This window comes from Sturnira hondurensis, unplaced genomic scaffold (assembly GCF_014824575.4).
Source record: "Sturnira hondurensis isolate 20B ecotype Veracruz unplaced genomic scaffold, ASM1482457v3 Scaffold0025370, whole genome shotgun sequence".
NCBI classification, from domain to species: domain Eukaryota; kingdom Metazoa; phylum Chordata; class Mammalia; order Chiroptera; family Phyllostomidae; genus Sturnira; species Sturnira hondurensis.
The window spans coordinates 2,313,939-2,336,028 of record NW_028098001.1 but is presented as its reverse complement, the minus strand read 5'-3'; the positions used below and the strand labels follow the sequence as shown (position 1 = coordinate 2,336,028).

The following is a 22,090-nucleotide window of genomic DNA, read 5'->3' as shown; positions in this document are numbered from 1 at the left end:
AGAGAGAAAGTATGAGGAAAACATAAACTGTTTATTCCTGGAATTTTCCATGAAATATTTTTGGGCTGTGGTTGATTATGGGTAACTGAAATTGCGAAAAGCTAAATTGTAAAATAAAGGAAGACTACTGCACATAACATGAAACTACTAAAATTTTTTTTCAAATTGCTATACTCAAGAATGTACTTTCCCTGGTTTTCTATGTCAGTCATTGATCTCTGACTAAACAAAATAAGGTAAATAATAAAACTCCCATACTTATTCATAAAACCACAGAATTTTTAGAAATAATACACATTTAACTCAACTGAAGTGTGTATTATTCTCAGTTCTTACAAAATTGTGCTATTTGGGATTAATACTATGACCTATACATACAGATTCTCAGATTCTGAAACTTTTAACAAAGTTGATATCACAGGTAGAAAACGGAAAACAATGTCTATACCTCACTAAGCTCAAAGTTAATGACTTTTGTTACCAGATTATTTATTTATTTATTTTTAAATGCATTTTATTGATTATACCATTACAGTTGTTCTATTACCAGATTTTTAAATGCACATATGTATGCTTGTAACCCACTACATTCCAAGTAGTAACACTATGTGAAAATCCTAATAAAGACATGCCTCCATAAAACTAAATTTGTGAGCTATATTGCAGAAGATGGGATAACTTAAATGTGAAGAAATGATATAAAAAGGATTTTCTGAAATTTCCTTCTGTAACTCAGTCATTGTATATTTATGCACATAGAGAAAACTACAGGATTCAGAAGAAATTAACACCTGCTTGAGTGTGGTTGGTAGGGTAATAATATGAGTATAATAATTTATAGTTTTAATTTGAACATTTCACCTAAAATGTCACATGGTGGGCTTGAGTGCGATATTGTTATCTTATAGAATTATATGCTTAGGATTTTTTGTAATAAAAGATTTTGTAAAAGGTGGGGCATTATTTATGCTAGACCCTATATATATACTAATTCAGGGTGGGGCAAAAGTAGGTTTACACTTGTGAGGGTGTGAAACACAAAGTTTATTCTTGTATTATTATTTATTATTTTATTATTTTTCATACAAATAATTAAACCTATTTTTGCCCCACTATGGGTATAGTAGGGTTAAATTCCGTATTTGAAGATATTATTATTTATACAAAATAACCACATTTTACACAGTATCATAATAAGTTACCTAAATACTTTATAGATTAGAATTACAGTGACAATTATCTTAGAGGAAAAGGCTATAAGTTGAATACAAAAATCAAATTAAATGCATAATTTTAAGGTATCATTGATTTGCATCATGACATTGCCTGGTGGACATAAATGCCAATTTAAACTTCCACGAGAAATATAACAAAATGACCATATACATGCCAAAGTTAGGATAATTAGAAAAGTTCTAAAGTTATAAACTGAGGTTATAAATCATAAAAAGTTAAATCAGACACATTAATTTCCCATGTTCTTCTTTAATTATTTTTTCTCACTTTCATCAGATCCTCCTTCCTGTCCTTTATTTATGGAATAGTTAAGTGCACTGTAGGCACACACAAGGATAAGTAAAAAGCAGTGTAATTTTAAAATCAAGTCTACAGTGTTCTAGCAGAAAATTGTGATACCCGAACTTAAGAATCACAATTACCCTTCTCCGTTTTTCTTTTTCGAGGAATTATTAGCCAAGGTCTCTGTAAAGGACAGAAGAAACGGGGACCAGCAGTGGCTGCTGGGGAACAGGGCTGTGCACTGGAACCCAGGGAAGGCGCCTGCTCTGCATCTGGGCACGTCACCCATTCAAGCCTGTCCCCAAGCAAGGGCTATAGGCGTCGGAAAGTGAACAATGTAAAGAACAGTATAACATTGTAATGTGATGCAGCTATCACTTTCATAGAAGAAACATATCTGGAAATTGTACTTCATTTATGTAATTTCCAATTTGTAGAGTGTAATATTAAGTTAGGAACTGATTTCTCAAGTTTTGTTTCTTTCTGTTATTTTTTGCTTGTTTTGCAATTCAGGAAATATTTATAATTTGGAAGCAAAACAATAAAATCTTATAACAAAAGTCACTTTCTCATATCAGAGAAATGGCAAATATACTTCAAGGACTTATCTTAGGTATTTGGAACTCTGTCTTTTTCAAGACACAGCTAATAGAAAAGAAGGTAAGTGGTTTTCATTTCATGAGAAGAGGGAGATGAAGTTGTAAAGGAAGACACAAAGATAGTGATGAGCAGAATGGATATATGATAATGAATAAATATTAGATATATCATTTTATAGAAATAAATTTCTCATATCTAGAGCAGACTCCTGTTCCTATTTACTAGTTATTAGCATTATCACCTCACTATATGCTATGAAAATATGCAATATAATAAAGGATTCTCATACCACAAAGTTTAAGACTAATCATAGAGACTAGCCACACACAATTAGAAATTAAACAGTCATATAAATCTAAAGTAGAAAAATATTTAACTTGGCAATGGGTAATACATAATTAAGTCTTTAAGAAAATTGATAAACATTTATTGGCAGACTTATGTGGTACAAGGAACTGTAGGTTTCCATTGTTAAGAAGCTTAGAAGCTATAAAAGGAAATCACAAATAACAATTAAAATCAGATAGCATGTGATGATTCCATAGGGAAAGGGCAAGGTATTTACAAAAGGGCAAAGTATTTATAACCACTCACAAGGAGAGATTATCTGACAGGGGATCAGTGGCATTTAATTTGAAATTGCAAATAAAAGCAAAATTTCCCCTGGCCAAGACAAACTAGGTGGCATTGCAGGTAGAAACAAGCAAGTCACAGTGAGAACAGGAGACCAGCACTGCCCGCAACACCGTCAGCATTTGGAAGACTGAGGTCACTGAGCAAGATGGGGAAGTGTAGGGTTAAGGTACAACAGGTAATTGTGAGAGGTCATGACGGTTTGTGTTTTCTGTTTATCTGGGGCAAAATGTTAAGGAATAGGACATCACAAAAATATCCACGGTGTGCTAAAGGTGGAGTGAGGCCAGAACCAGGCAGGAGGAGCAGGGGTATGCTAAATATGTACTGGGGGAAAGACAAAGGAGACGAGGGTCATGTTGCTGGGATTTAAACGCCAGCCTAAAATGCAGGAAATTTTTATTGATAATTAGGAGCCTGATGCTTTCTGAAAAATAAAGTGATACTATGTTGTGTTGTACAAAGCACATTTTGATTGCCGTGTGAAAAAGATGAGTAGGAAAGGGAATGGTAAAGATGAAATATTAGGATTTTGGGAAGACTGAGTCCTAAGTCTTTTGAAATTACTATAAATGAAATAATATGTTCAGATTTGTATCATTCTTCAAGAAACCTTAAGAGAAAGTTTATTTTTATAAAACACTGCAAAAGATAACAGGATCACCTATGAAGACACTGCCCACTGCACTGGTTACAAACGAACATGCTGGAGCAAGAAATCCTTGATCGAACAGCACTCTGCCACTCCCTATGAGACTGTAGGGACTTAACCCACCCTTCACTGTGTTCTGGCTTCCTCACATAAAAACTGGGTGCACACAACTTACATATAAATGGAACTTAATAGATAAATAATCTAATACTTCCGTAAGAGTCCTTTTTCTCCTTTAAATTGTGTTGTAACGTCTACCTACCTGATTAAATGGGTTAGTAAAATCTTGCTTCACAATTAAATGAATTAATATATATGAAGCTCTTAAAATAACTCTTCTCATCTATTAAGAATTAAAAAATAAAATAAAATCTATGACCTATTTCTCTGTTGAACGCCTTGAATCTCTCGCTTTTAAATGATTGAAACTATACCTGACAGTTACTACGGCTCTGGCTCCTGGGCCCTATATTTAATACAGACATTAACTTGGATATGCAACTTAATTTGTCTTTGTATGAACTATCAGCTTACATATAGCATAAATTATATTGTTTAAAAAAACCTCATAGACACAGAAAATCATATGGAAATTAACAGAGGGAAAGTGGGGCAGAGGAAACAGAAGAGAAGAAAGGAAGAATAAATGAGGATAGAATGAGACTTGACCTAGGGTGGTGAACACACAATACAGTATACAAACAATATATTATAAAATTGTACATCTAAAACCTATATAATTTTATTAACCAATGTCACCCCAATAAATTCAATTAGAAAGAAACAAAAACATTAGTGTTCAAGATTTTTTAAAATGGGGAGAACAGCCTCGGTTGGGTGGCAGGAGCATCGTCCCATGCACCAAAAGGCTGTGAATTCAATCCTCAGTCAGAGCGCATATCTAAGTTTCGGGTTTAACCTGTAAGTCGGGTCCATGTGGTAGGCAACCAACGGATGTTTTTCTCTCAAGCTGATGATACTCTCTCTCTCTCTCCTTATCCCTCCTTCTCTTCCCCTTTTCTCTCTCTCTAAATCAATAAACATATTCTTAGGTGAAATTTTAAAAAATAAATTAAAATACAGAGAACAAAAGATCACCAATAATCCCGCCAGTCTGACATTTAATGTGATATTTATGCTCCCACCTATTATTTTCTCTATGTGAATTTTGCATTGTTCTAAATATCAGTATATACAAAATTTTATTCTTCATTCTTCATTCAAACTTTTAATGGCACAATTTAAAATTCCTGTTAACACACTGTTGACATTTTAAGTTCAATCAAGTTGATGCACTTGAATCTGGACATTCAAGTTATTTCCAATATTTCAAATTACATAAAATGTTGGGGTAGCATTATGTAAATGGTTGTTTTCTTTTACAGAACTATCTTTTTTAGGTAAATTAAGGATGAGAATACTGGCTTAAAGGATACTGAAATATCTGTGGCCCATACGATCTGTTTATTCACTCATTTTCATAAAAATTCTTTACTTGACACACTCCTTATATTATTAATAAAAAGATAATAGCAAGTATTCATTGCTTATTTGCTATGTCCCAGATACTATTCTTAGGATTTTAACATACATTATTTCATTCAATTCTGACAAGAATCCTACCAGGGACATACTATTTTTATTAGCCCCAGTTTATACTTAAGGAAATTAAGGCTTTGCGAGATTGTCCTAGTTTATACACCTGGTATATTGTGGAACCATAATTTTAAAACTTTGTGACACCATCATCAGAACTATTAATTCTGTATGTATTTGATTATAAATACTATATATTATAAAGACTCACTCGTTATAATGAAAAGGAATGGTATAGATCACATACTACTTTTTTGTGAAAAAAAACATGCTGTTTTCAAAAACTCCAATCAAGCAGAAATTTAAATATTAATGCTATCAAATTGAATAAATGTTTTAATATATTGAATTGTGTATGTTACATGTCCATAATTATATATTAAATAACATCTATTAATTTAATAAAAATATTAAGAAACTATGAGAAGAATTTCTTACAAAATGAGAAACGTGTAATTATTTGAATGCCTCATTACATGAAATCATAAAAATATCTAAATCTTTGTTTTAATTCAGAAAATTAAAATTAAGCAACATAAACAATAGAAGCAGATCACTTCTCCATGTTTTAATATATGCACATGTAAAATGCATTACAGCTTTAGATGTTTTAAAATTAGAATGACTATACATTTTATAATTTATCATCCAAATCAGAATACTTCTGAAAGCAAGCAGAAGCAATGTTGATAAGTAAAAAAATTATCCCAGGCAAATTAGGCATATGGTCACACTACTTCAAATAAAGTTCCATCAATTGTTCCGTAACTAAAATCCTATAGTTGAAGTACAGGACACATTTTAGGAAGCAGTGGGGTGTGATAGGGAAATAATAAACAGGATCTTAGGTTCGCAATAAATTTTGTTCTTTATTAATATCCCTGAGTTTCAGTTTCTTCAGATGTCAAAAGAGAAAAAAGACAATACTTTTCACTTGTCAGGATGTGTTACAGATTAAATGAGAAAAGGAACATAACTGTTCAGTGTAAAATGCAAATTACTGTATAAATCCAAGTTATACTACAAACCTCCACACTTTGACAAATATTCTAATTTTTAAAGAAAATCAAATTATACAAAATTTCCAAAAATTTCAAAATATAACTTTATTAGTCTTCTGAAAATATTTATATATGTAAAATACAGGGGTAGGTTACAGTTGTGCATATGCAAAAACAGTTTATTGTTGCATTATTATTTATTAATTAATGTTTTATTTTCCATACAAATAACTGTAAACCTACTTTTGCACACCTCTGTATAATCTGCTCTCAATTATTTGAATGACTGAGCTTTTTATCTAAGAAAATGTATTGGCTAGTTTCATAAAAGTGACAACTTCCATGGTAATTTTTAAAAATGACTTTTGACTACACTTGAACAATAATAAAAATGTGGAAAAATAAAAATAAAATTAGTCTAAAAATAAAATAAAAGCATGTTTATTTTACTACCTGGAATTATATATTTTTAAATGACTATCAAAACATTTCTTCATAAAAGTACTATATTAAGGAATCAGACAGAAATTCACCATATATTAGCCTTGACAAATATTTAGTTTTCAAATTTGAGGGTTTTTTTCAAAATAACAAAGAAAAAAATTACATCAATTGATCAAAATTCTGATCAGTTTTCATAATTGTTAATATTTCAAATTCTATTCTAAGAACATCGCAATGGGTTGCCACTCTAGAAAGTGTCCAGATAAATTTGCCTTGAAGGGGCTAACCACCCTCATTTGGCTAGGGACTCACTAGCATTGTCTCCCAAACACTTGAGTTTTCCTCAATACGAGGCTAGAATTTGTTTTCAAACTATTAACAGGATTACTTAAGGGAAACAGGAGAAATACTATAAAGGCAGGCCTGGATTGCTTCCAGGGGCAAGTACTCTCAAAGAGACGCCAAGAAATTATGCCAAGGAGAGAAGTGATTTTGCAAATGAATATAGTGTCCTAGTTAAGTATAAGGCATTTAATTCTTTTGTCAATATCACCAAGGTTAAAAAGTAAGAAAGTTATCTGATAAACAATTTACTTGACTTATAAAATGCAGACATACTCTTTCAGTTAAATGATAAGGAGGCATCTTTACTCCTTTAATCACATTTTCTTTAATGAAGTCTTACTATTAATATCTAATTCCGCCTATTCTAACACATAATTAATGTAGATGACAGTGAAGTAATTTTATTTTACTTTTAAGTACCTTAGTGTATTTTGCAGGTGACAATAATTTTGGTATTCAAATGAGGTACCAATTCTTCAAATTGAAATATATGAATGTGAACATTGATAATAGTAACACATTTAATGTGATGATTTTGATCATTTGGAAGACTTTTCGTCACCGTAAATGTATCTCTTAACTGCAGTTAAAGATTGCTTTTCTTACTAAATTCTATACGTATAAGCACAGGACTCAAAAAGTTCCTGTTTATTTTTCTTAAGTAAATGTAGAAACCTATGACTTAAATTACATAAAATGAAGCGAAAAATAGTATCATTTTCTTTAAAACCTTTAAACATTAAAAGTGCAGGACCTTTAATATTATTTCTTAACCTTTCATAGACAAAATCTATTGTGCACTTTTATATGTACCCTGCTTTATTTGTTTCCCATTTTAATTGCACTAAAGTTTCACATTCCATTTTCACATCAGTTGAAATCTTCATATTAGTAATACCGATGGCAGACTGCCTTTATAGCTAAGATGTCAGAGTATGTTCTTATGAGAGTTACTGTCGAATCCACTATCATTTTCAAACAACTGTTGTTAGCCTCTAGGCAATGAGAACCTTGCCTTTCCTTTAACTGATGAGTTAACTAAGACCATTTCTATACTTACCCAGTACAGTAACATTCTGCCTACGAATAGTGATAAAGCTTCAGATTTTGATTTCCACATACATGGAACCTGCAGGACATTTTACTCTGTGAGAAATATGCCAGGGACAGAAAGGGGAAGAGGACAGCAGGTAGACAGGTTTGACTCCCTCGGGGAGCGTAAAAGCAGGCTGCTAAACTTTCCTATGGGATCTGGACCCGTAACATCTCCATTTATTTTGCACACAGCTCCACAGTGTCAGCTGTGGAGAGAATGCTAATTGAATGCTGAGTCATAAGTATTTTATATGCTAGTGACCATCCATATGAAGAAGCATTGAACTCTTCAACCAGGACAGAAAAATATGTTTGCTAAGTTACTCCACCTAAATAGTCCATCTAAGCACTAGAAATATAATGTGAGCCACATATGAAAATGTAAAACTTCTAGGAGCCACATTGAAAGGATAAAAAGAGATGGTTGAAATTAATTTTAATATTATATTTTATTCAACCAATTTATCTTTAAAAATTATTAACGATGTATTTTAAAAGCATTCCTTTTTGGTTTTTGTACTAAGTCTTTGAGATCCAGAGTGTAATTTATTCTTACAGCACATCTCGATTTTGACTAGCCAGTTTTCAAAACCTAAAGATGAGCTGGCTACCATACTGGACAACACAGATCTAAATATCTGTGATTATCATTTCTTTAAGTATACTACTAGAAAAAGAATTCTGGGGGAAAGAAATATGATTTGTATACCAAATTAGTATTAGCAAGACATTTAAGTTCAGCACTGAAACAGAGTAGTATTTGCTAGGGTTCTCCTTGCTTTGTGATAGAATATAGAACAATATTGTTAAATCAGAATGCTCCGAGTTTGAATCAAAGCTAAAACAAGCATTACTTACTAAAGCAGGCCATACACCCTTGACAGCCCCAATTTTTCATTCTGTAACATAGACATGATGATGACATCCCCCCTCCCTAAATGAACCAGCAATGTGAAGCACAGGGAGGAGTATCTGCACACACTGTTATCCCCTAAATTTAATTACAGTAACTATTGTTAGTTACAGTCCCCTGTGAATTAAGAATTAACTAATATTTGCAAATGTTAAAATTATGCTGCTGGCTAGGAGTAAAACAATACCTAAAAGTTATTTTTTGAAATGTATCATGTTTTATAAGTTACAGGTTAAGAGAGATGTGATATAATCCTAAGAAAATTTTTGATAGGTATATGTCACATAGTTTTAAATAAAAAAATTGATAAATAATTATGACCACATAAGGTTAAGTAATAGAAAATCCAGTTTTACAAAACATAAGGGTTACTAACTCATAGGCTATTACTGTTTCAAAACAAATAGAAAATGTCCAGCTGAGGTATTACGATAACTAAAACTTTACTCTGGCCCACTTCCACAAAAATGTGGTCTGCTATCATATAAACTTATCAGTAAAGCACTCATTTTATTATTTATTCCAGAAAAGAAATATGGCTTTGGCAGAAGTAACCTCAGAGATTTATTAAGTGAAATGTGATGATTTTGTATCAAAATTTTGGTATTTACAAAAAATGTTTCCAAACGTTTGCAAACGTATTTACACTTGCCCTGTCAGCAGAACTCTTGTTAGCAAGCCCCTTAACCTATTTTCTGTGCTACTCACAAGTCCAGATGATTTGGGTTTCAAAACAGAAGGAGTCACATTTCATCAAATCCTGATTAATATCACTTCACTTTCCTCTCTTAAATCTTATAGCTCAAGGTGCGACTGTTGACTGCTATGTCAAGCATAAGGCAAATGAACTTTTAGTAACAAATACCATTATTGCCCATACTTATTACATAGCCTTACTGCAGATATCACAGTGGGGAATCATTGATAAGTTTAATAGAGAGTTTGCTTATGATCTACTGAATCAGGCTGCTGGTACAGAGAAGACTCACCCGTTCCAATAATTATCACTACTTAAAGACCTGGATACTGAAATAGAAAAAAGTGCAAAGTAGAATTTTAACGGCACATATTACTTACGTTCACAAGTGTCCCCTTTTTGCTGGTAGCCTGCTTTGCAGATACACTTTCCAATGGGCACTAACCATTCTCCTTCTGCACTGCAGTGCATCCTGGGGGAGTTTTCCGCCTCTTCCTCTGCACTGCTGACACATGTCCCTCGAACCTCGACTAGAGAGGAGAATTCTGAACCAGTCACTGTATCTGGAAAGATAGCTAAGTTCTCAATAATGGACCAGCACTTCTTGTAGTACACTTTGACAGAAACCAAAGCTATGCAAGCCCCTACATCCTGAAAGGCAAGATAGAATCCCTTTTTGGACAAAGGTCCAATCTCTCTCACCTCAGTGTTAAGCTTCATCTTTCTTTCACCAAGGTCACCTTGAGTAAAACTTTCATCTGCAGCAATGGTGTCTATTTTTACATAGAGGTTTTCTCTTATATTCCTGCCAGTGTCGTAGTCTGTTTCATAATAGTACAAATTAAAGGTTTCCTTGCAAGTTCCCAGTACTCCAGGAAGACTGTTACAATCCCTCAGGGTGAATTTCAATTCTACAAAAATCCTTTGTGCGTTGCCTTTCGAAATCCAGTTAGTCCGCAGCCAGTTGTTTTGGTTGGGCTCCATGACCTGGCATACCTGGTAGGTTCGTATCGGGGTGTAGTTCTCATCCAAACCACTAATTTCTTCCCACTGTAAAATTAAATAAAGGTCATCAGTCATTCGGCAAAAAATAATGTTTTGATTTCGACAGTGCATGAGGAATCTTTTATAGTACAAGTGTGTACCTTTGAAAGAGCTGGGTCCCTACCCTGACTCACACTGTAACCTGAGAATATCGCATTCTCATTTCAGCTTAGAACTTGCGGTAGAACACCATTTAGGGTGCTTGCATCGTTTCTGCATACAATAAACACTTAACTTTGTTTAATATATCTTTGCTGGTGCATTATATTAGTGTTTCTCTTTATATGTTTGCTTACATCTGTAGTCTCCACTGAGATTATAATATTTATGGACTAAAGTGCACAACGCAATTACTGATAGTTAAATGCATACACATATGGATACGTGGCAGAATTTCTTATAACTCAGTTGACATTTCAAGTGTAAATGTTGTATTTAAACTTAGAAAGTACCTAAAAACATAGGGAAGAAAATGCCAAGAGTACTCTGTAACGTAAAAGCATTTTGCTGTATGTTGATATTCATAGTGCAAACCCTTTTACAATCTTTTCAAAATGATACATAAAATAGTAACATTTTACAGAGCTATTTATTTATTGCAATGTTATCAATAGTATTGTACATAAATCCACATAACTATAAACATATTTGTATGAAAGTATGATTCATCTTTTTAAATAAATTGCTTTCAATAGAAAATCAAATATATATGGCAAATCAGCATCCTGAATCATATTTCAGCAATAAGCTTCTGACAGGAAAAATATCAGATGTTTCAAAATGCCCATTCTTATGCTGATACAATGCATGCAACAGCAAACTCATATTGCATATATGCACAAAAAAAGGAAAATAAGTTTAGCAGTTCTGGCAACAATTGAAAGATTATTATATCATCTATAATATTACCTACATTGCTATCAGTAATTAAAGTCATTTCACCTAAAATAGCCCAAAAAGCCTAAGATAAGTTGTTTATGTCTTTCTTTACCATTGTTACAGAATTACCCACTTTATATTTATGTTGCTTTCTTGGTGAAATTGTCATCTACTTTCACTCATTTCTCCAACATGAAATGCCAATATAAAAATATACTATTAAAGTCCAAGATCACTTAGCATGCAATATTTAAACTATTACTTCAAAAAAAGCAGATGGGAAAATAAATAATCATGTGCTAATGATTTGTATCTATAAAACTTGACCATGAATCCACTTATTTAAATGCTCTATAAAGTATAGTATCTGTTTTAAAACTGTTTCTTAGCAAACTAACAAAACTGATGAATTACTAATATACTATATTTAAGAAAATTCTTCTATGATGTTACATAATTGCTACAATTTTACTATACATACCTTCAATGGTCCTCAACTACAGCAAGGAAACCACTACTATGCGCGGTTTTCACTCAACACAACCTGAGTTTGTGACTAGTTAACCTTATGCACACATTCCCTTTGTTTCCATCAGCTGCTTAGAATCTGTTAGAATGGCACTTAACCAAATAAACTCTAATTCCTCCATTTAAAGAGGTAGATTTTAGTCTGCTAAAAAGACTGAAATTAGTAAAAGAAGTAAAACTGGTAATGGCACCTCCAAAAAAAATCAAAAGTTCCAAAGAAAAATGTGCTATTTTTAATAAATTTCCAGTTTGAGGATACCAAAGCTAATTATTACAAAGGATTATATCTCAAGAATTCCTTTTGTCTAAACTTTAAAAACAATTACATTACTTTGGCCCATCTATAAAAAAAATCAACTTTACTAAGATATGAATCCCAGTTAATTTTAATTTTTATTAAAAAATTTACTCCTGAGGGGAAAATATTGAAGCAACTATGTACAGATAACAAATAGTGAAACTACATAAATGTATTTAACACAATTCTTGTTTTATTAGTTCCCCTAATAAAAGGGGAACTGAGGGGCTTCAGTGATTGCTACAAATGACATCACTGGGGGAAAAGTGTTAATTCAGATACTGTGCTTTTATAGTTCACTTATAAAAACAGCTTCGGTAAATTTGTATCTTTATAACAATTTACTTCCAGTTAGATATTTAATCACGTTAGCCAATCCATTTCATAAATGGGAAACAACATTAATCATCATTTTCTAGTATTATCTGTTGATTCCTTCAGAAATGTAGGGTTAACTGTATTCAGATACTTTGGACTGAAAAACCGCCCGTTTGAGTCCAAGATAACACAGACGGTCATAATTTATCATTTTGTGGATTACATGGATGAAATACTATAATCATATATCAGTTTACTTCTCCTAAGAGATAAAACCACCCCCTATCTTTATTTGTTTTAATTGATGGATGGTAGAAAATAGGCTATATCTGTCATTGGCAAGAAAGGTGTTTCATTTCTTATTGTAAATGTCTTCCTGTAACTACATTATTTCACTCATGGAAAACTTCCATTTGTAAGAGAAGTATTGATGCCTACCTCAGACTTTGTGTACTTTTTATACTTACCCTATAAAACATCTGTTACTTTTCATAACTTATTCTGACCAACACAGGAAACTACAATGTGATTTTAAGCAATCTCTCAGATACTCACCGAATAAAAAATCTGAATATTTTAAGCAGGTTTTCATAACTTGCATTTTGCATTCTTAAAGTAACTTCTACTTCATGACATTAACTTTATGATATTCTTATACTTAACAATTCCTTTTAGACTTTCATTCTTTTCTGCAAAATTTGTTATACTTCTTATATCCTCATTTATACTTCATGCACTTTGATTCAGATTTCTTACTGGACTAAAGATTAACTCAAGTAACAATGGAGTATGTCTGCCTTAAGAGGGAATGAAGTATGTGCCTTCTTTCACAATTAAAAAACCAGAACATAAAGACATTGAACTAAATTTAAGTAATATATCTTCCCTGATATATGAAACATATGGTAAAACACTGATGTGGGAAGATTACTTATATTTTTACAGACTTTTATTTGAATGATTTCACTCATACTTACTGTAACATATTTATTTTTACTGTAATATGTGTATATTCTGTCATCACTTCTGATTATAACAGCAGATAGCACATGATATAAATTTGGAGACTCTAAATAATATTTGATAGCAAACTGTATGCTAAAATAGTGAACCAATTACTCTTTTGCTACCTTTTAAAGTATTTTTAAATGATGCCAAAATTGTTCTTAGAAGAGGAAAAACAGATTACATTCTGTTTTAAAGAATGCACACAACCTACCTGGTTATTATACTAAAGAAGTATAAAGCAACTAAAGAGGTTTAAGGGAGTCTGTGGAAGGACTGTTCCCTGTAATTAGTTAGAATTTACAGCCTGGATCCTGAGGTATGATTCCACTCACAATAAGAACTCATAATATTATGGTTACAGAGTTTTTTAAATCCATGTCCCCAAGCACTAACTACACCTCCTTCTCTACTTAATAAATTCAATGTCTCATGACAAACACAACAATGTACTGAGCAAAATATTTGGAATTATGATAAAACTCTCCAAATATAAATAAGATGAATAACTCCACTGCAGAGAGAGGGAAAATTCTGTGTTTTACTTTAAAATACGAAGTACGATATTTTATAAGAAGCACTGACCCCATTAGGTGGATAGGAAATCCATTCCAGCTCTGTTTGTTGTGCTTTAGAATCCAGCAGTAGTACTGAAAAAAAAAAGTTTTATTACCAAATGTTACATGAACATTTTAAACACATTTTAAGTTATTAAAGTGAATTTAATTTTATACATTATCACTTTATGACTTAAGATATATACAATTATTTATACAAATGAATGATGAAACAATACCTACCTGAAACAAGTATATTACTCCACTTTGGGAAAAATATATTAAAATACCGCCTTATATTTGGTATTTTAAAATAAAACATTAAATTAAAAAAAAACCAAAGTAACATGAAAGTGAGGGTAAAAATTGCTATGTGGTACAATGTTTCTATAATAATTGTATATTATAAAGGCTTTGTAAACCCTGGGCCCTGCAAATTTGGTCAAAGAAGACAATGAAAACATAATAAAGTACAATTCTACAGTACTCTTAAGATAGTCATTAACTTATAATATTCTGCCTTAAGTATTTCCCAGCATCTTTTGAGAATCAGAGTTTATTTTTTTGAAACTTTTCACACACAGTGTCTTCTGTGAATCCAAAATGAATGTGATTAAAAACTTTATTAAGCAGTGCTATCCTGAGAAAAATAAACTATTATTTGCAAGGAATACTGAGTTAGACATCTGTTTTCAATATTTCTGCTTTCTTCATTTCCAAAGGCTTCAAAGCATTAACTAATTCTGAAAATGGTGTAAATCAACTCTGACTTAACTATGTTTCTGCCTTGCTTTTTTAAACCAGTTGCGTTCGGCTTCTATGTCTCAAAAATCACAATACAATGGATGTAAATGTATATAAATGTAATGAATGTTCCTGATAGTATTAATAGAACATATTCAAATGTCATTAAACACATTTCCAATTTGCTCTATTTTATTGCTTTTTAAGACAGTTACCCCCCTAAAGAATTCACTGTTTTCTCAAACTGGTTTATTACCTGAGTCTTTTTCTTTAAAATATTTTTGACTCTACAGCATGTAGAAATGTATCGTTTTTTCCAGAAATAACAGTGAATGTATTTTTGAGTATATAAATATGATTAATGTCAACCTCAGCAAAATGGTAAAACTCAAACTTTAGTAAAAATACATGCTTACGGGAACTTTTAAATAATCACTAGAGGGAAAAAACGTGTATTTTAAATGAAATGAAAATGTTATGCTTAGAAAACAAAAGAGCACACTGATGTGTTCAACTTTCTCGCGCCAGTCAAGGTTTATTCTCTGCAACTTAACAAGGTAGATACAGATAGATAGACGCTTTTTTGAAAAGGCGGTTTGCACTTAAGACTGTAGGGGGGACCATGACAACACAAACCTTGGTGACACTTGACTCTCCTCCAAATGAAGAGGAAAAAAAAAAACCTCACGTAAGTACAAGTTGTATTTCACACTTGGAACATCAGTAAGTCATCCGGCTAGTGAATTTATATTAAGTAATTTGTTTTAATTTATTGATTTGAGAGAGACCAAGGGAGAGGGGAAGGGGGAAGAGGGGGGTGAGGGAGAAGAGATATCAATTTTTTCCACTTCTTGATGTATTTATTGTTTGCCTCTTGTATGTGTCCTCACAGGGATGGAACTTGGCGCTTATGATCACGACGCTCTAACCAACTGAGCTACCCAGCCTGGGCCTTAAGTATTTTTCAAAGTTTATTTTGTTTTTGTCCTCAACAATAGAAAGGAAGCACAGGGAAACAATGTGGATGCCAGATACTCTTCTTCTGAGATGATTTACTCTATTTTTTTTTTTTTTTGTCTTTTGTATTGGCATGACAAGAGACAAGTAGGTGTTAAACACAGGTGACCTTCTGGGGTCGTTTCTGAGGATGAAACAAGCACTGCAGACAGTTTATTGCCATTCCGTTACCCCTCAGCACAGCCCGGGGTGGGAACTGGGACCACGACGGGGCGATGATGGGGATGATGGTAAACAAGTTGAGAAATAAACAAATAAAAACAAAACAGAAACCTCCCCCAGAACCTTTTATCAGAAGCAGCTCTAAAGTGATCCGTTTGCCTCGCTCCCTGCCGTCTGCTCCGTGGATACACCCCCGGGTGAGCGCCTTTGCCTTCCCGCTCAGAGCACGCGGCGCCACCTTCCCTCCGCGCCCACCGATGCGGAGCCGAGCGTCGGATCCGGACCCGCGGTGTCAGGACCCGAGCTCGGCGACTCAGCTCCTTCTTCGGGGCCGGGCTGGATAAGGGCTAAGGGCGCGAGGTGGGCGCGCTCCGCGGAGTCAGCGCAGGGCCCCGCGGAAAGCAGCGGGCAGCAGCGGGCAGCTGCGGGCAGCCTGGGCCGGGGCGGGGCCGCCGGCGGGGCGGGGCGGGGGCTGCCAGACGGGCGTGCCCGCAGCCCAGAGCATCCATTACGTCTCCGCCAGACCTGGGCACTCCAGGGAACCAGTGGCGCCCTCACTCCAGAAACAGACGGGAGGAGGAGAGAGGCTTTCGGGAAGCGTCTCATCCGAGGGAACGGCGACGGCAGCTTTTACGAAAAGGAGAGAAACAGCAGCTGCACTTTCGCCTGCGAGCGAAAGACTCTGATTTAGACACTGGCTCGCGAGAGCGGGAACTGACCACCCGGAGTTAAAGTGTACGGGAAAAGTAGAAGAAGGTGGGGAGGCCCCTCACCTTCCTTCAACCGTCCCATCCAACCCGGAGGCCGGGCACTGCTCCAGCATCCCCAGCGCCCGCTAGTAATTGCCCCGGTCGGGCCGCGCGGAGCTTGCAGATTTGCAGCTCCAGATCTCCTCTGCGCGTTGGGAGAGTTGCCACGGAGGAGCGGGGCGCATTCGCCACTCCGCCCACATTTTAAATATCTCACTTCAGCGTGTACAGAATTCAGCCTCCCAGAATCAGAATCCTCCCCGCGAAGGCTGCACACAGAAGAAAAAGGCGAGCGCGCGAGGCAGCCTGGCTGCGGGAACCTCTCCCCCTAGTGATGCAGTTATTTATAGCTCAAACTCCCGCCGGGGTCAGCTAGAGCGCGAGCGCCAGGCTTCGCCGCCGCCGCGGTGAAAACTTTCCGCAACTCCCGCTATTCCAGAGGAATCGGGATGAGGTTCCAGGATTGAATGTTCCTAATCGCACGCGAGGAGAAATGTGGGGTTCGGCGTGTATGGGTGTGTGTTTCCAGCAGACATCGGTTAGGCTGCAAACGCGTAACCAACAGTTCGGAGTCATGATTTTCCCTGTATGGGTTCTGCGTCTACAGAGGTTGCAGATGTGGAACTGAGGTCAGAAGGTCAGGCTGGATAGCGAAGTAGGACTAGACACTGGGTTGGGGCGGTATGTGTGAACGAAGAGAGGCGCACGAAGAGAACTTTGGGGGGAAACCCGGCACTAAATCACTAAGTTTTAAGGGATAAATGAAGCGAAGGCCGATTTGTAGCCCCCACCCCCATTACCACCGCGACCTAAATCTGATATCAGCTTCCTCCGACCTCCACAGTTCAGGAACAAATAATGATCAGTGTTCTGCTTTTAAATATCGGAAAATCAACCTTAGACTTACAAGCCTAGAAGACACAAGGCGGGGTGGGGAATAAATTGCCACTGCTCGGAGCAAGACGTTTCCATTGACAGGATTTCCTTTTCCCCAGCTCCAACTACAGGCACGGAAAGGTATTTTACCTTCTGTCAGTGGTTCAAAAGAGAAGGGGGAAAAAAAAACCATATACATAGCAGCGTATCTGGCTACCCAAGTGGAACCTGCTCTTTTCATCCACAGCTAGCCCGCAGGGTCCAGGTCTTTAGCAGGGTTTGACCCCTCGGACTGAACCGCCGGACTTGCGACAGATGTTTAGGGACTTCCAAAAGCCTAGGCGGCAGCGCGTTATCAGGGTCACAGCCCCAGCCGACCCCTGCCTTCCCGGCCGGGCAGAGCCCTCTAGGGTCCCCCTGCCCGGGGCTGTCTGGACCTGCGCGCCGCGCACGCAAAAGAGAGGCGTCCCCGACCGCCGGGCGCGCGTCCCTAGTCCGCTTCACCTCAGCGGCGTTATTGTTCCGCGCCGGCGGCCGAGCGCCAACCGCAGGCCCGCTCCTCCTCCTCGGATGCAGTGAGCACTTCATTAGTAACCCGAGCTTTCGGAGCTCCCACGAGTCACGGCCCCTGGTGGAAGGCTCCGCACTTCAGCCGCTCGCTGTCGGGCTGGCTGGGACACTAGAGGCTGCACTCCCCAGTCTCCGACTAACTCCGGCCGCAGCTTACCCCTCGGAAAGCAGACTCAGAGGAGGAAGGGGAGAGGTCTAGAAAGAGGAAGACATCTGACTCGCCCCGGGTCCTGGAGGATGATCACGCCGGTCGGACCCCGCCACCCCACCCTACCCCACCGCCCTCCATAGCTGCTCGCGCCTTCCAGACTGCCCGCGCCAAAAATTCTGCTCCAGTCGGGCCGACAGCCCAGGGTGCTGGGCTGCAGGCGGCTGTGGACGCAGCCCCACTTGCCGCCCGCCCGCCTGGGGCAGCCCGAGCGGCGAGGGGGCGGGGAGCCAGCGGGGAGGGTCGCCCTTCGCCGGAGGCGCGGCCGGCAGCCCCGCGGAGGAGACCGCTCCTGCAGGTAGACAGCTAAATAAATAAGTCAGAACAAACTTTGCTTTTCTATCACCTTACCTTCCTTTGCAGCCTGCGCCTCCCCGGTGTGTGCAAAACGGAAAAGCCAGATGTAGCATAAAACAATCCATGAAGGGTGCCGAGTTTGAAAAACCATGGTGCATGAGCAGGTTTTATTTTAGGTCTCAGTTGAGTCGTAGCTTTTTAAATGCTGTTTGATCCAAAATGGGTTCTTTTTTATTGCTCTCCTTGCATCGATTCCCCTTCTCGATCTCCGGGCGGCGGCTGCACGTTTAGCTTTTTAAAATTTCATCCCCCTCCCCTCCAGTTCCTTCGCACTGTGTTCACTGCCTGCAAGTCTCCGACTGCAGACCCGCCGCTTGCTCCACACTCGAATAATATCAATTAGGGGGGGTGAGGGCGGGACTCCGAGTGGAGAGCCTCCGCCACTCGGACTGAGTGGCAGGCGCAGCCGGCCTGCCAGGCAGCGATTCCCAGGGCCGAGGGGCGGGTCCCCATGAAAAGGCCGCCCCGGCCGCGGGGGCGGGATTCGGGGAGCGGGCCAATGGGCGGTGAGTGGAGTCAAGTTGCCGGTCCAGGATTCCCTCCAGGTTCTCGGTTCTCATATCGCGCGGGATGCTTAGGAAGGGAGGACGCGGATGGCAGCTGAGGTTCCTGTCGCCTTGGGCACTCTGGTTTGTAGCAATGGCAAGCTTTTGTGGAGCAGAATTAAGCCGAGAATAACTCTCCCAATTTACAGTTATCTGTGTAGCTTTACTCCTCTACGTCTTGTAGAAACTAGAGGCAATGCAAGCGGCTTTTCAGCTACCGAGCACGGAGCCGGGACAGTGAAATGAGCTGTGCCTTTAAGTCAAGTGTCTTTTACTTTTTTTGTTGCTACAACCTCCGCGGGTCGGATAACTGTTCTTTTCCTTTCTTGAGTAGTTTCTACTTTTCTTTTTGTTAATCCTACGGCAGTCAACTCTAGGCTCCACCCAGCATAGTCCCTAGAAGAATAAAAGTAACGACATGTGTTATGTTCAGTGTTTCCAAGAGTTTGCAACAAGCTCTAGTAAAAGAAACAGAGGAAAAGGGAATAGAGAAAGGAAGTCTTTTGTTTTATGGGTCCCCCCCCTTACCCCGCCCAGTCTTTTCACAATAGTTTGTTGGTTGCAGTAAAACATTCAGACAACCTTCAGATGATTCCGTATCACTTTTTAAAACATGTTTATCGTTTTCAGAGGTTTTTCCTTGGATTTCTCCACTTTGGTCGTTACCCATTTCCCTGCATAAGTTACATTTAATTTTAAAGAATGCTACTATGAGTTAAGCTCATAAAGTAAACGTCTTTCGCAAATACCAACTACTTTCCCATAAGTATTAAATAATCTCTGAAAGGGAAACTGAGAATAAAAGGTATAACCAACATCTCCGGTTGAATTCAGCCAACTGAAATGACGGGGACGACTGTGTAGAGGGAAATACGTTTACGGTTAGGCAGTTTTGGACTCTGCAATTCAGGAGGTGAGGAATATAATAAGAACTTTAAAACAGTAATTGCCAAATCATCAATTTCAAAGGTCACACAGAGTAACATCATTGCCTTTTTAAGATGAGCTTTATTTTCTTCTTGTCCTCTATTGTTCCTTTTAAAAGAATATCTGTCATTCAAAATTTATCTGTATTAATGATAGGCACAAAGTTTGATCTCACCTACGATTCCAAATTTGCCTTGTCTATCTGGAAGTATAAAGTAAATAGGGTTATTTCTGGTATTTTTAGTAAAAACTTCAGAAATGACAACCCCAGATTTTTAAATTTTATTTTATGGTAAATTGGCTCCTAGAGTTTTTATTTGCTTAATACAATTACAAAAGAAAAAGGAAAAAAGAGAGAGAGAAATGCTATCTCCTTTGCCTTTAACCTCTCTTTGGTTCCGTAGAGCTGTAGAGTTTCCTCGCCCCCCTTAAATATTACTTGTTCCTAGCCATTACACAAATTAAATACTTTAGAAAGTATATATAAAAACACCCTAAGTGACTTTAGGTGCAAAGAAATGATGCAAAGAAAATGTGAACTGCTTAATAAATTAACCTTGAAAAGAAACCAAAAAACAAAAACTAGAGTACACTTGTTACAGAGATCAAGCAGTATTTATACTAACATGCTTTAGGATTAAAAATTGTAAGGTAAAACATTAGAATTAAAAACATAAATCCCCACATGGAGTCTATAAAACTATTAATCTCAGAACCATAAAATCACCAATATTAAACCACTTCTAATAGTTAAAAATAGTTCGCCAGGATTTCAGCACTTTCCCCCCGGGTCTCATCCCCACTTCTTAGAATGACACCAAGCTAGCCTTTAAAGTTGAAAATATTCCTTTCATCTATTGAATGACTAATACTGAGTGATGTGAATACAAATACCTTTCCATTAAACCAGGAAACCAAAGAAGTAACATCCTTCACTCTGATGAGCATAGGTGGTGTAGGGAGGTCCCTTATTGTGTGCTCTCCCTGTCAAACACAGGGGCATGTGCAGCCTCGCTTTTATTTTTAGAGACAAGATGCTTCACATTACATGCACATGTGCCAGGCTGCTGACAGTTTTCAGAGTTGCACAGTGATGCTCATTTTAAGTTTACCAATCTTCCTTCTCCTCCACCTTCTCCTCCTTTTTCTTTTCTCTCTCTCTCTTTTTTTTTTTTTTGTTATCTAGGTACTGCATATTGATAAAGATGTCATGGCATTTAAATCAAAGTGAGTGATTTAGTCAAGAAGAGAATGTTAATTGCTCAGTATTATATAGCATATATTTTAGTATATAAATTGGTATTAGACTGCATTTCAATAGCAGCAAAGCATATTCATCTATTTGAACATGAAGCATTGAAATAAAAAAAATAATCAGTTTGTGAAACTTTCATATGTTAAGGTAACATTTGAAAGTTAATTACTTTGTATACATTTTAATAGTCTATTTTAGCTTCATATGTATGATATTTGCATATTATCTCTTTTTAAAGCAAATTGTCACAAGTGTCACAAATGTATGTGTGTATATAAAATGAGTTAGACAAGAAGTCATTTTCCTCAGCAAAATCAAATGGGTATATAGTCAACACATGTCAAAGCAGAGCTTGTGAAAACTATTTTTTAATTTTACATATTCATTATACAATGCAATTGATAGATAGATTTAGCTAATTTTAAATAAATGGAAAAAAGATAGAAACTTTAGTATTTCCATTCATATCCCCTCTTTTGAAACATCTATCATAAATGTATAGTAAACAGATGGAAAATGCCTACTTACAGATACAAAGATAATATACCAAGTTTTTG

At 36.8% G+C, this 22,090-nt stretch overlaps 1 protein-coding gene across 6 annotated transcripts in view; it reads right to left on the bottom strand.

Annotated features, from left to right (window-relative positions):
* Nucleotides 1-19,214, bottom strand: part of EPHA7 (EPH receptor A7) — a 166,308-nt gene extending 147,094 nt beyond the window's left edge. For 3 of the 6 annotated variants that reach the window (XM_037039310.1, XM_037039311.1, XM_037039312.1), the window contains exons 1-3: nt 18,801-19,214; nt 14,152-14,216; nt 9,875-10,544 (exon numbers count right to left, since the gene is read on the bottom strand). In XM_037039310.1, coding sequence (XP_036895205.1) covers nt 9,875-10,544; nt 14,152-14,216; nt 18,801-18,897 — 832 coding nt within the window. In that variant the 5' untranslated portion in view covers nt 18,898-19,214. The remainder of the gene's footprint in view (nt 1-9,874; nt 10,545-14,151; nt 14,217-18,800) is intronic. The other 3 variants (XM_037039309.1, XM_037039315.1, XM_037039313.1) reach the window with 2 other exon arrangements.
* Between the last annotated feature and the right edge of the window lie 2,876 nt (nt 19,215-22,090).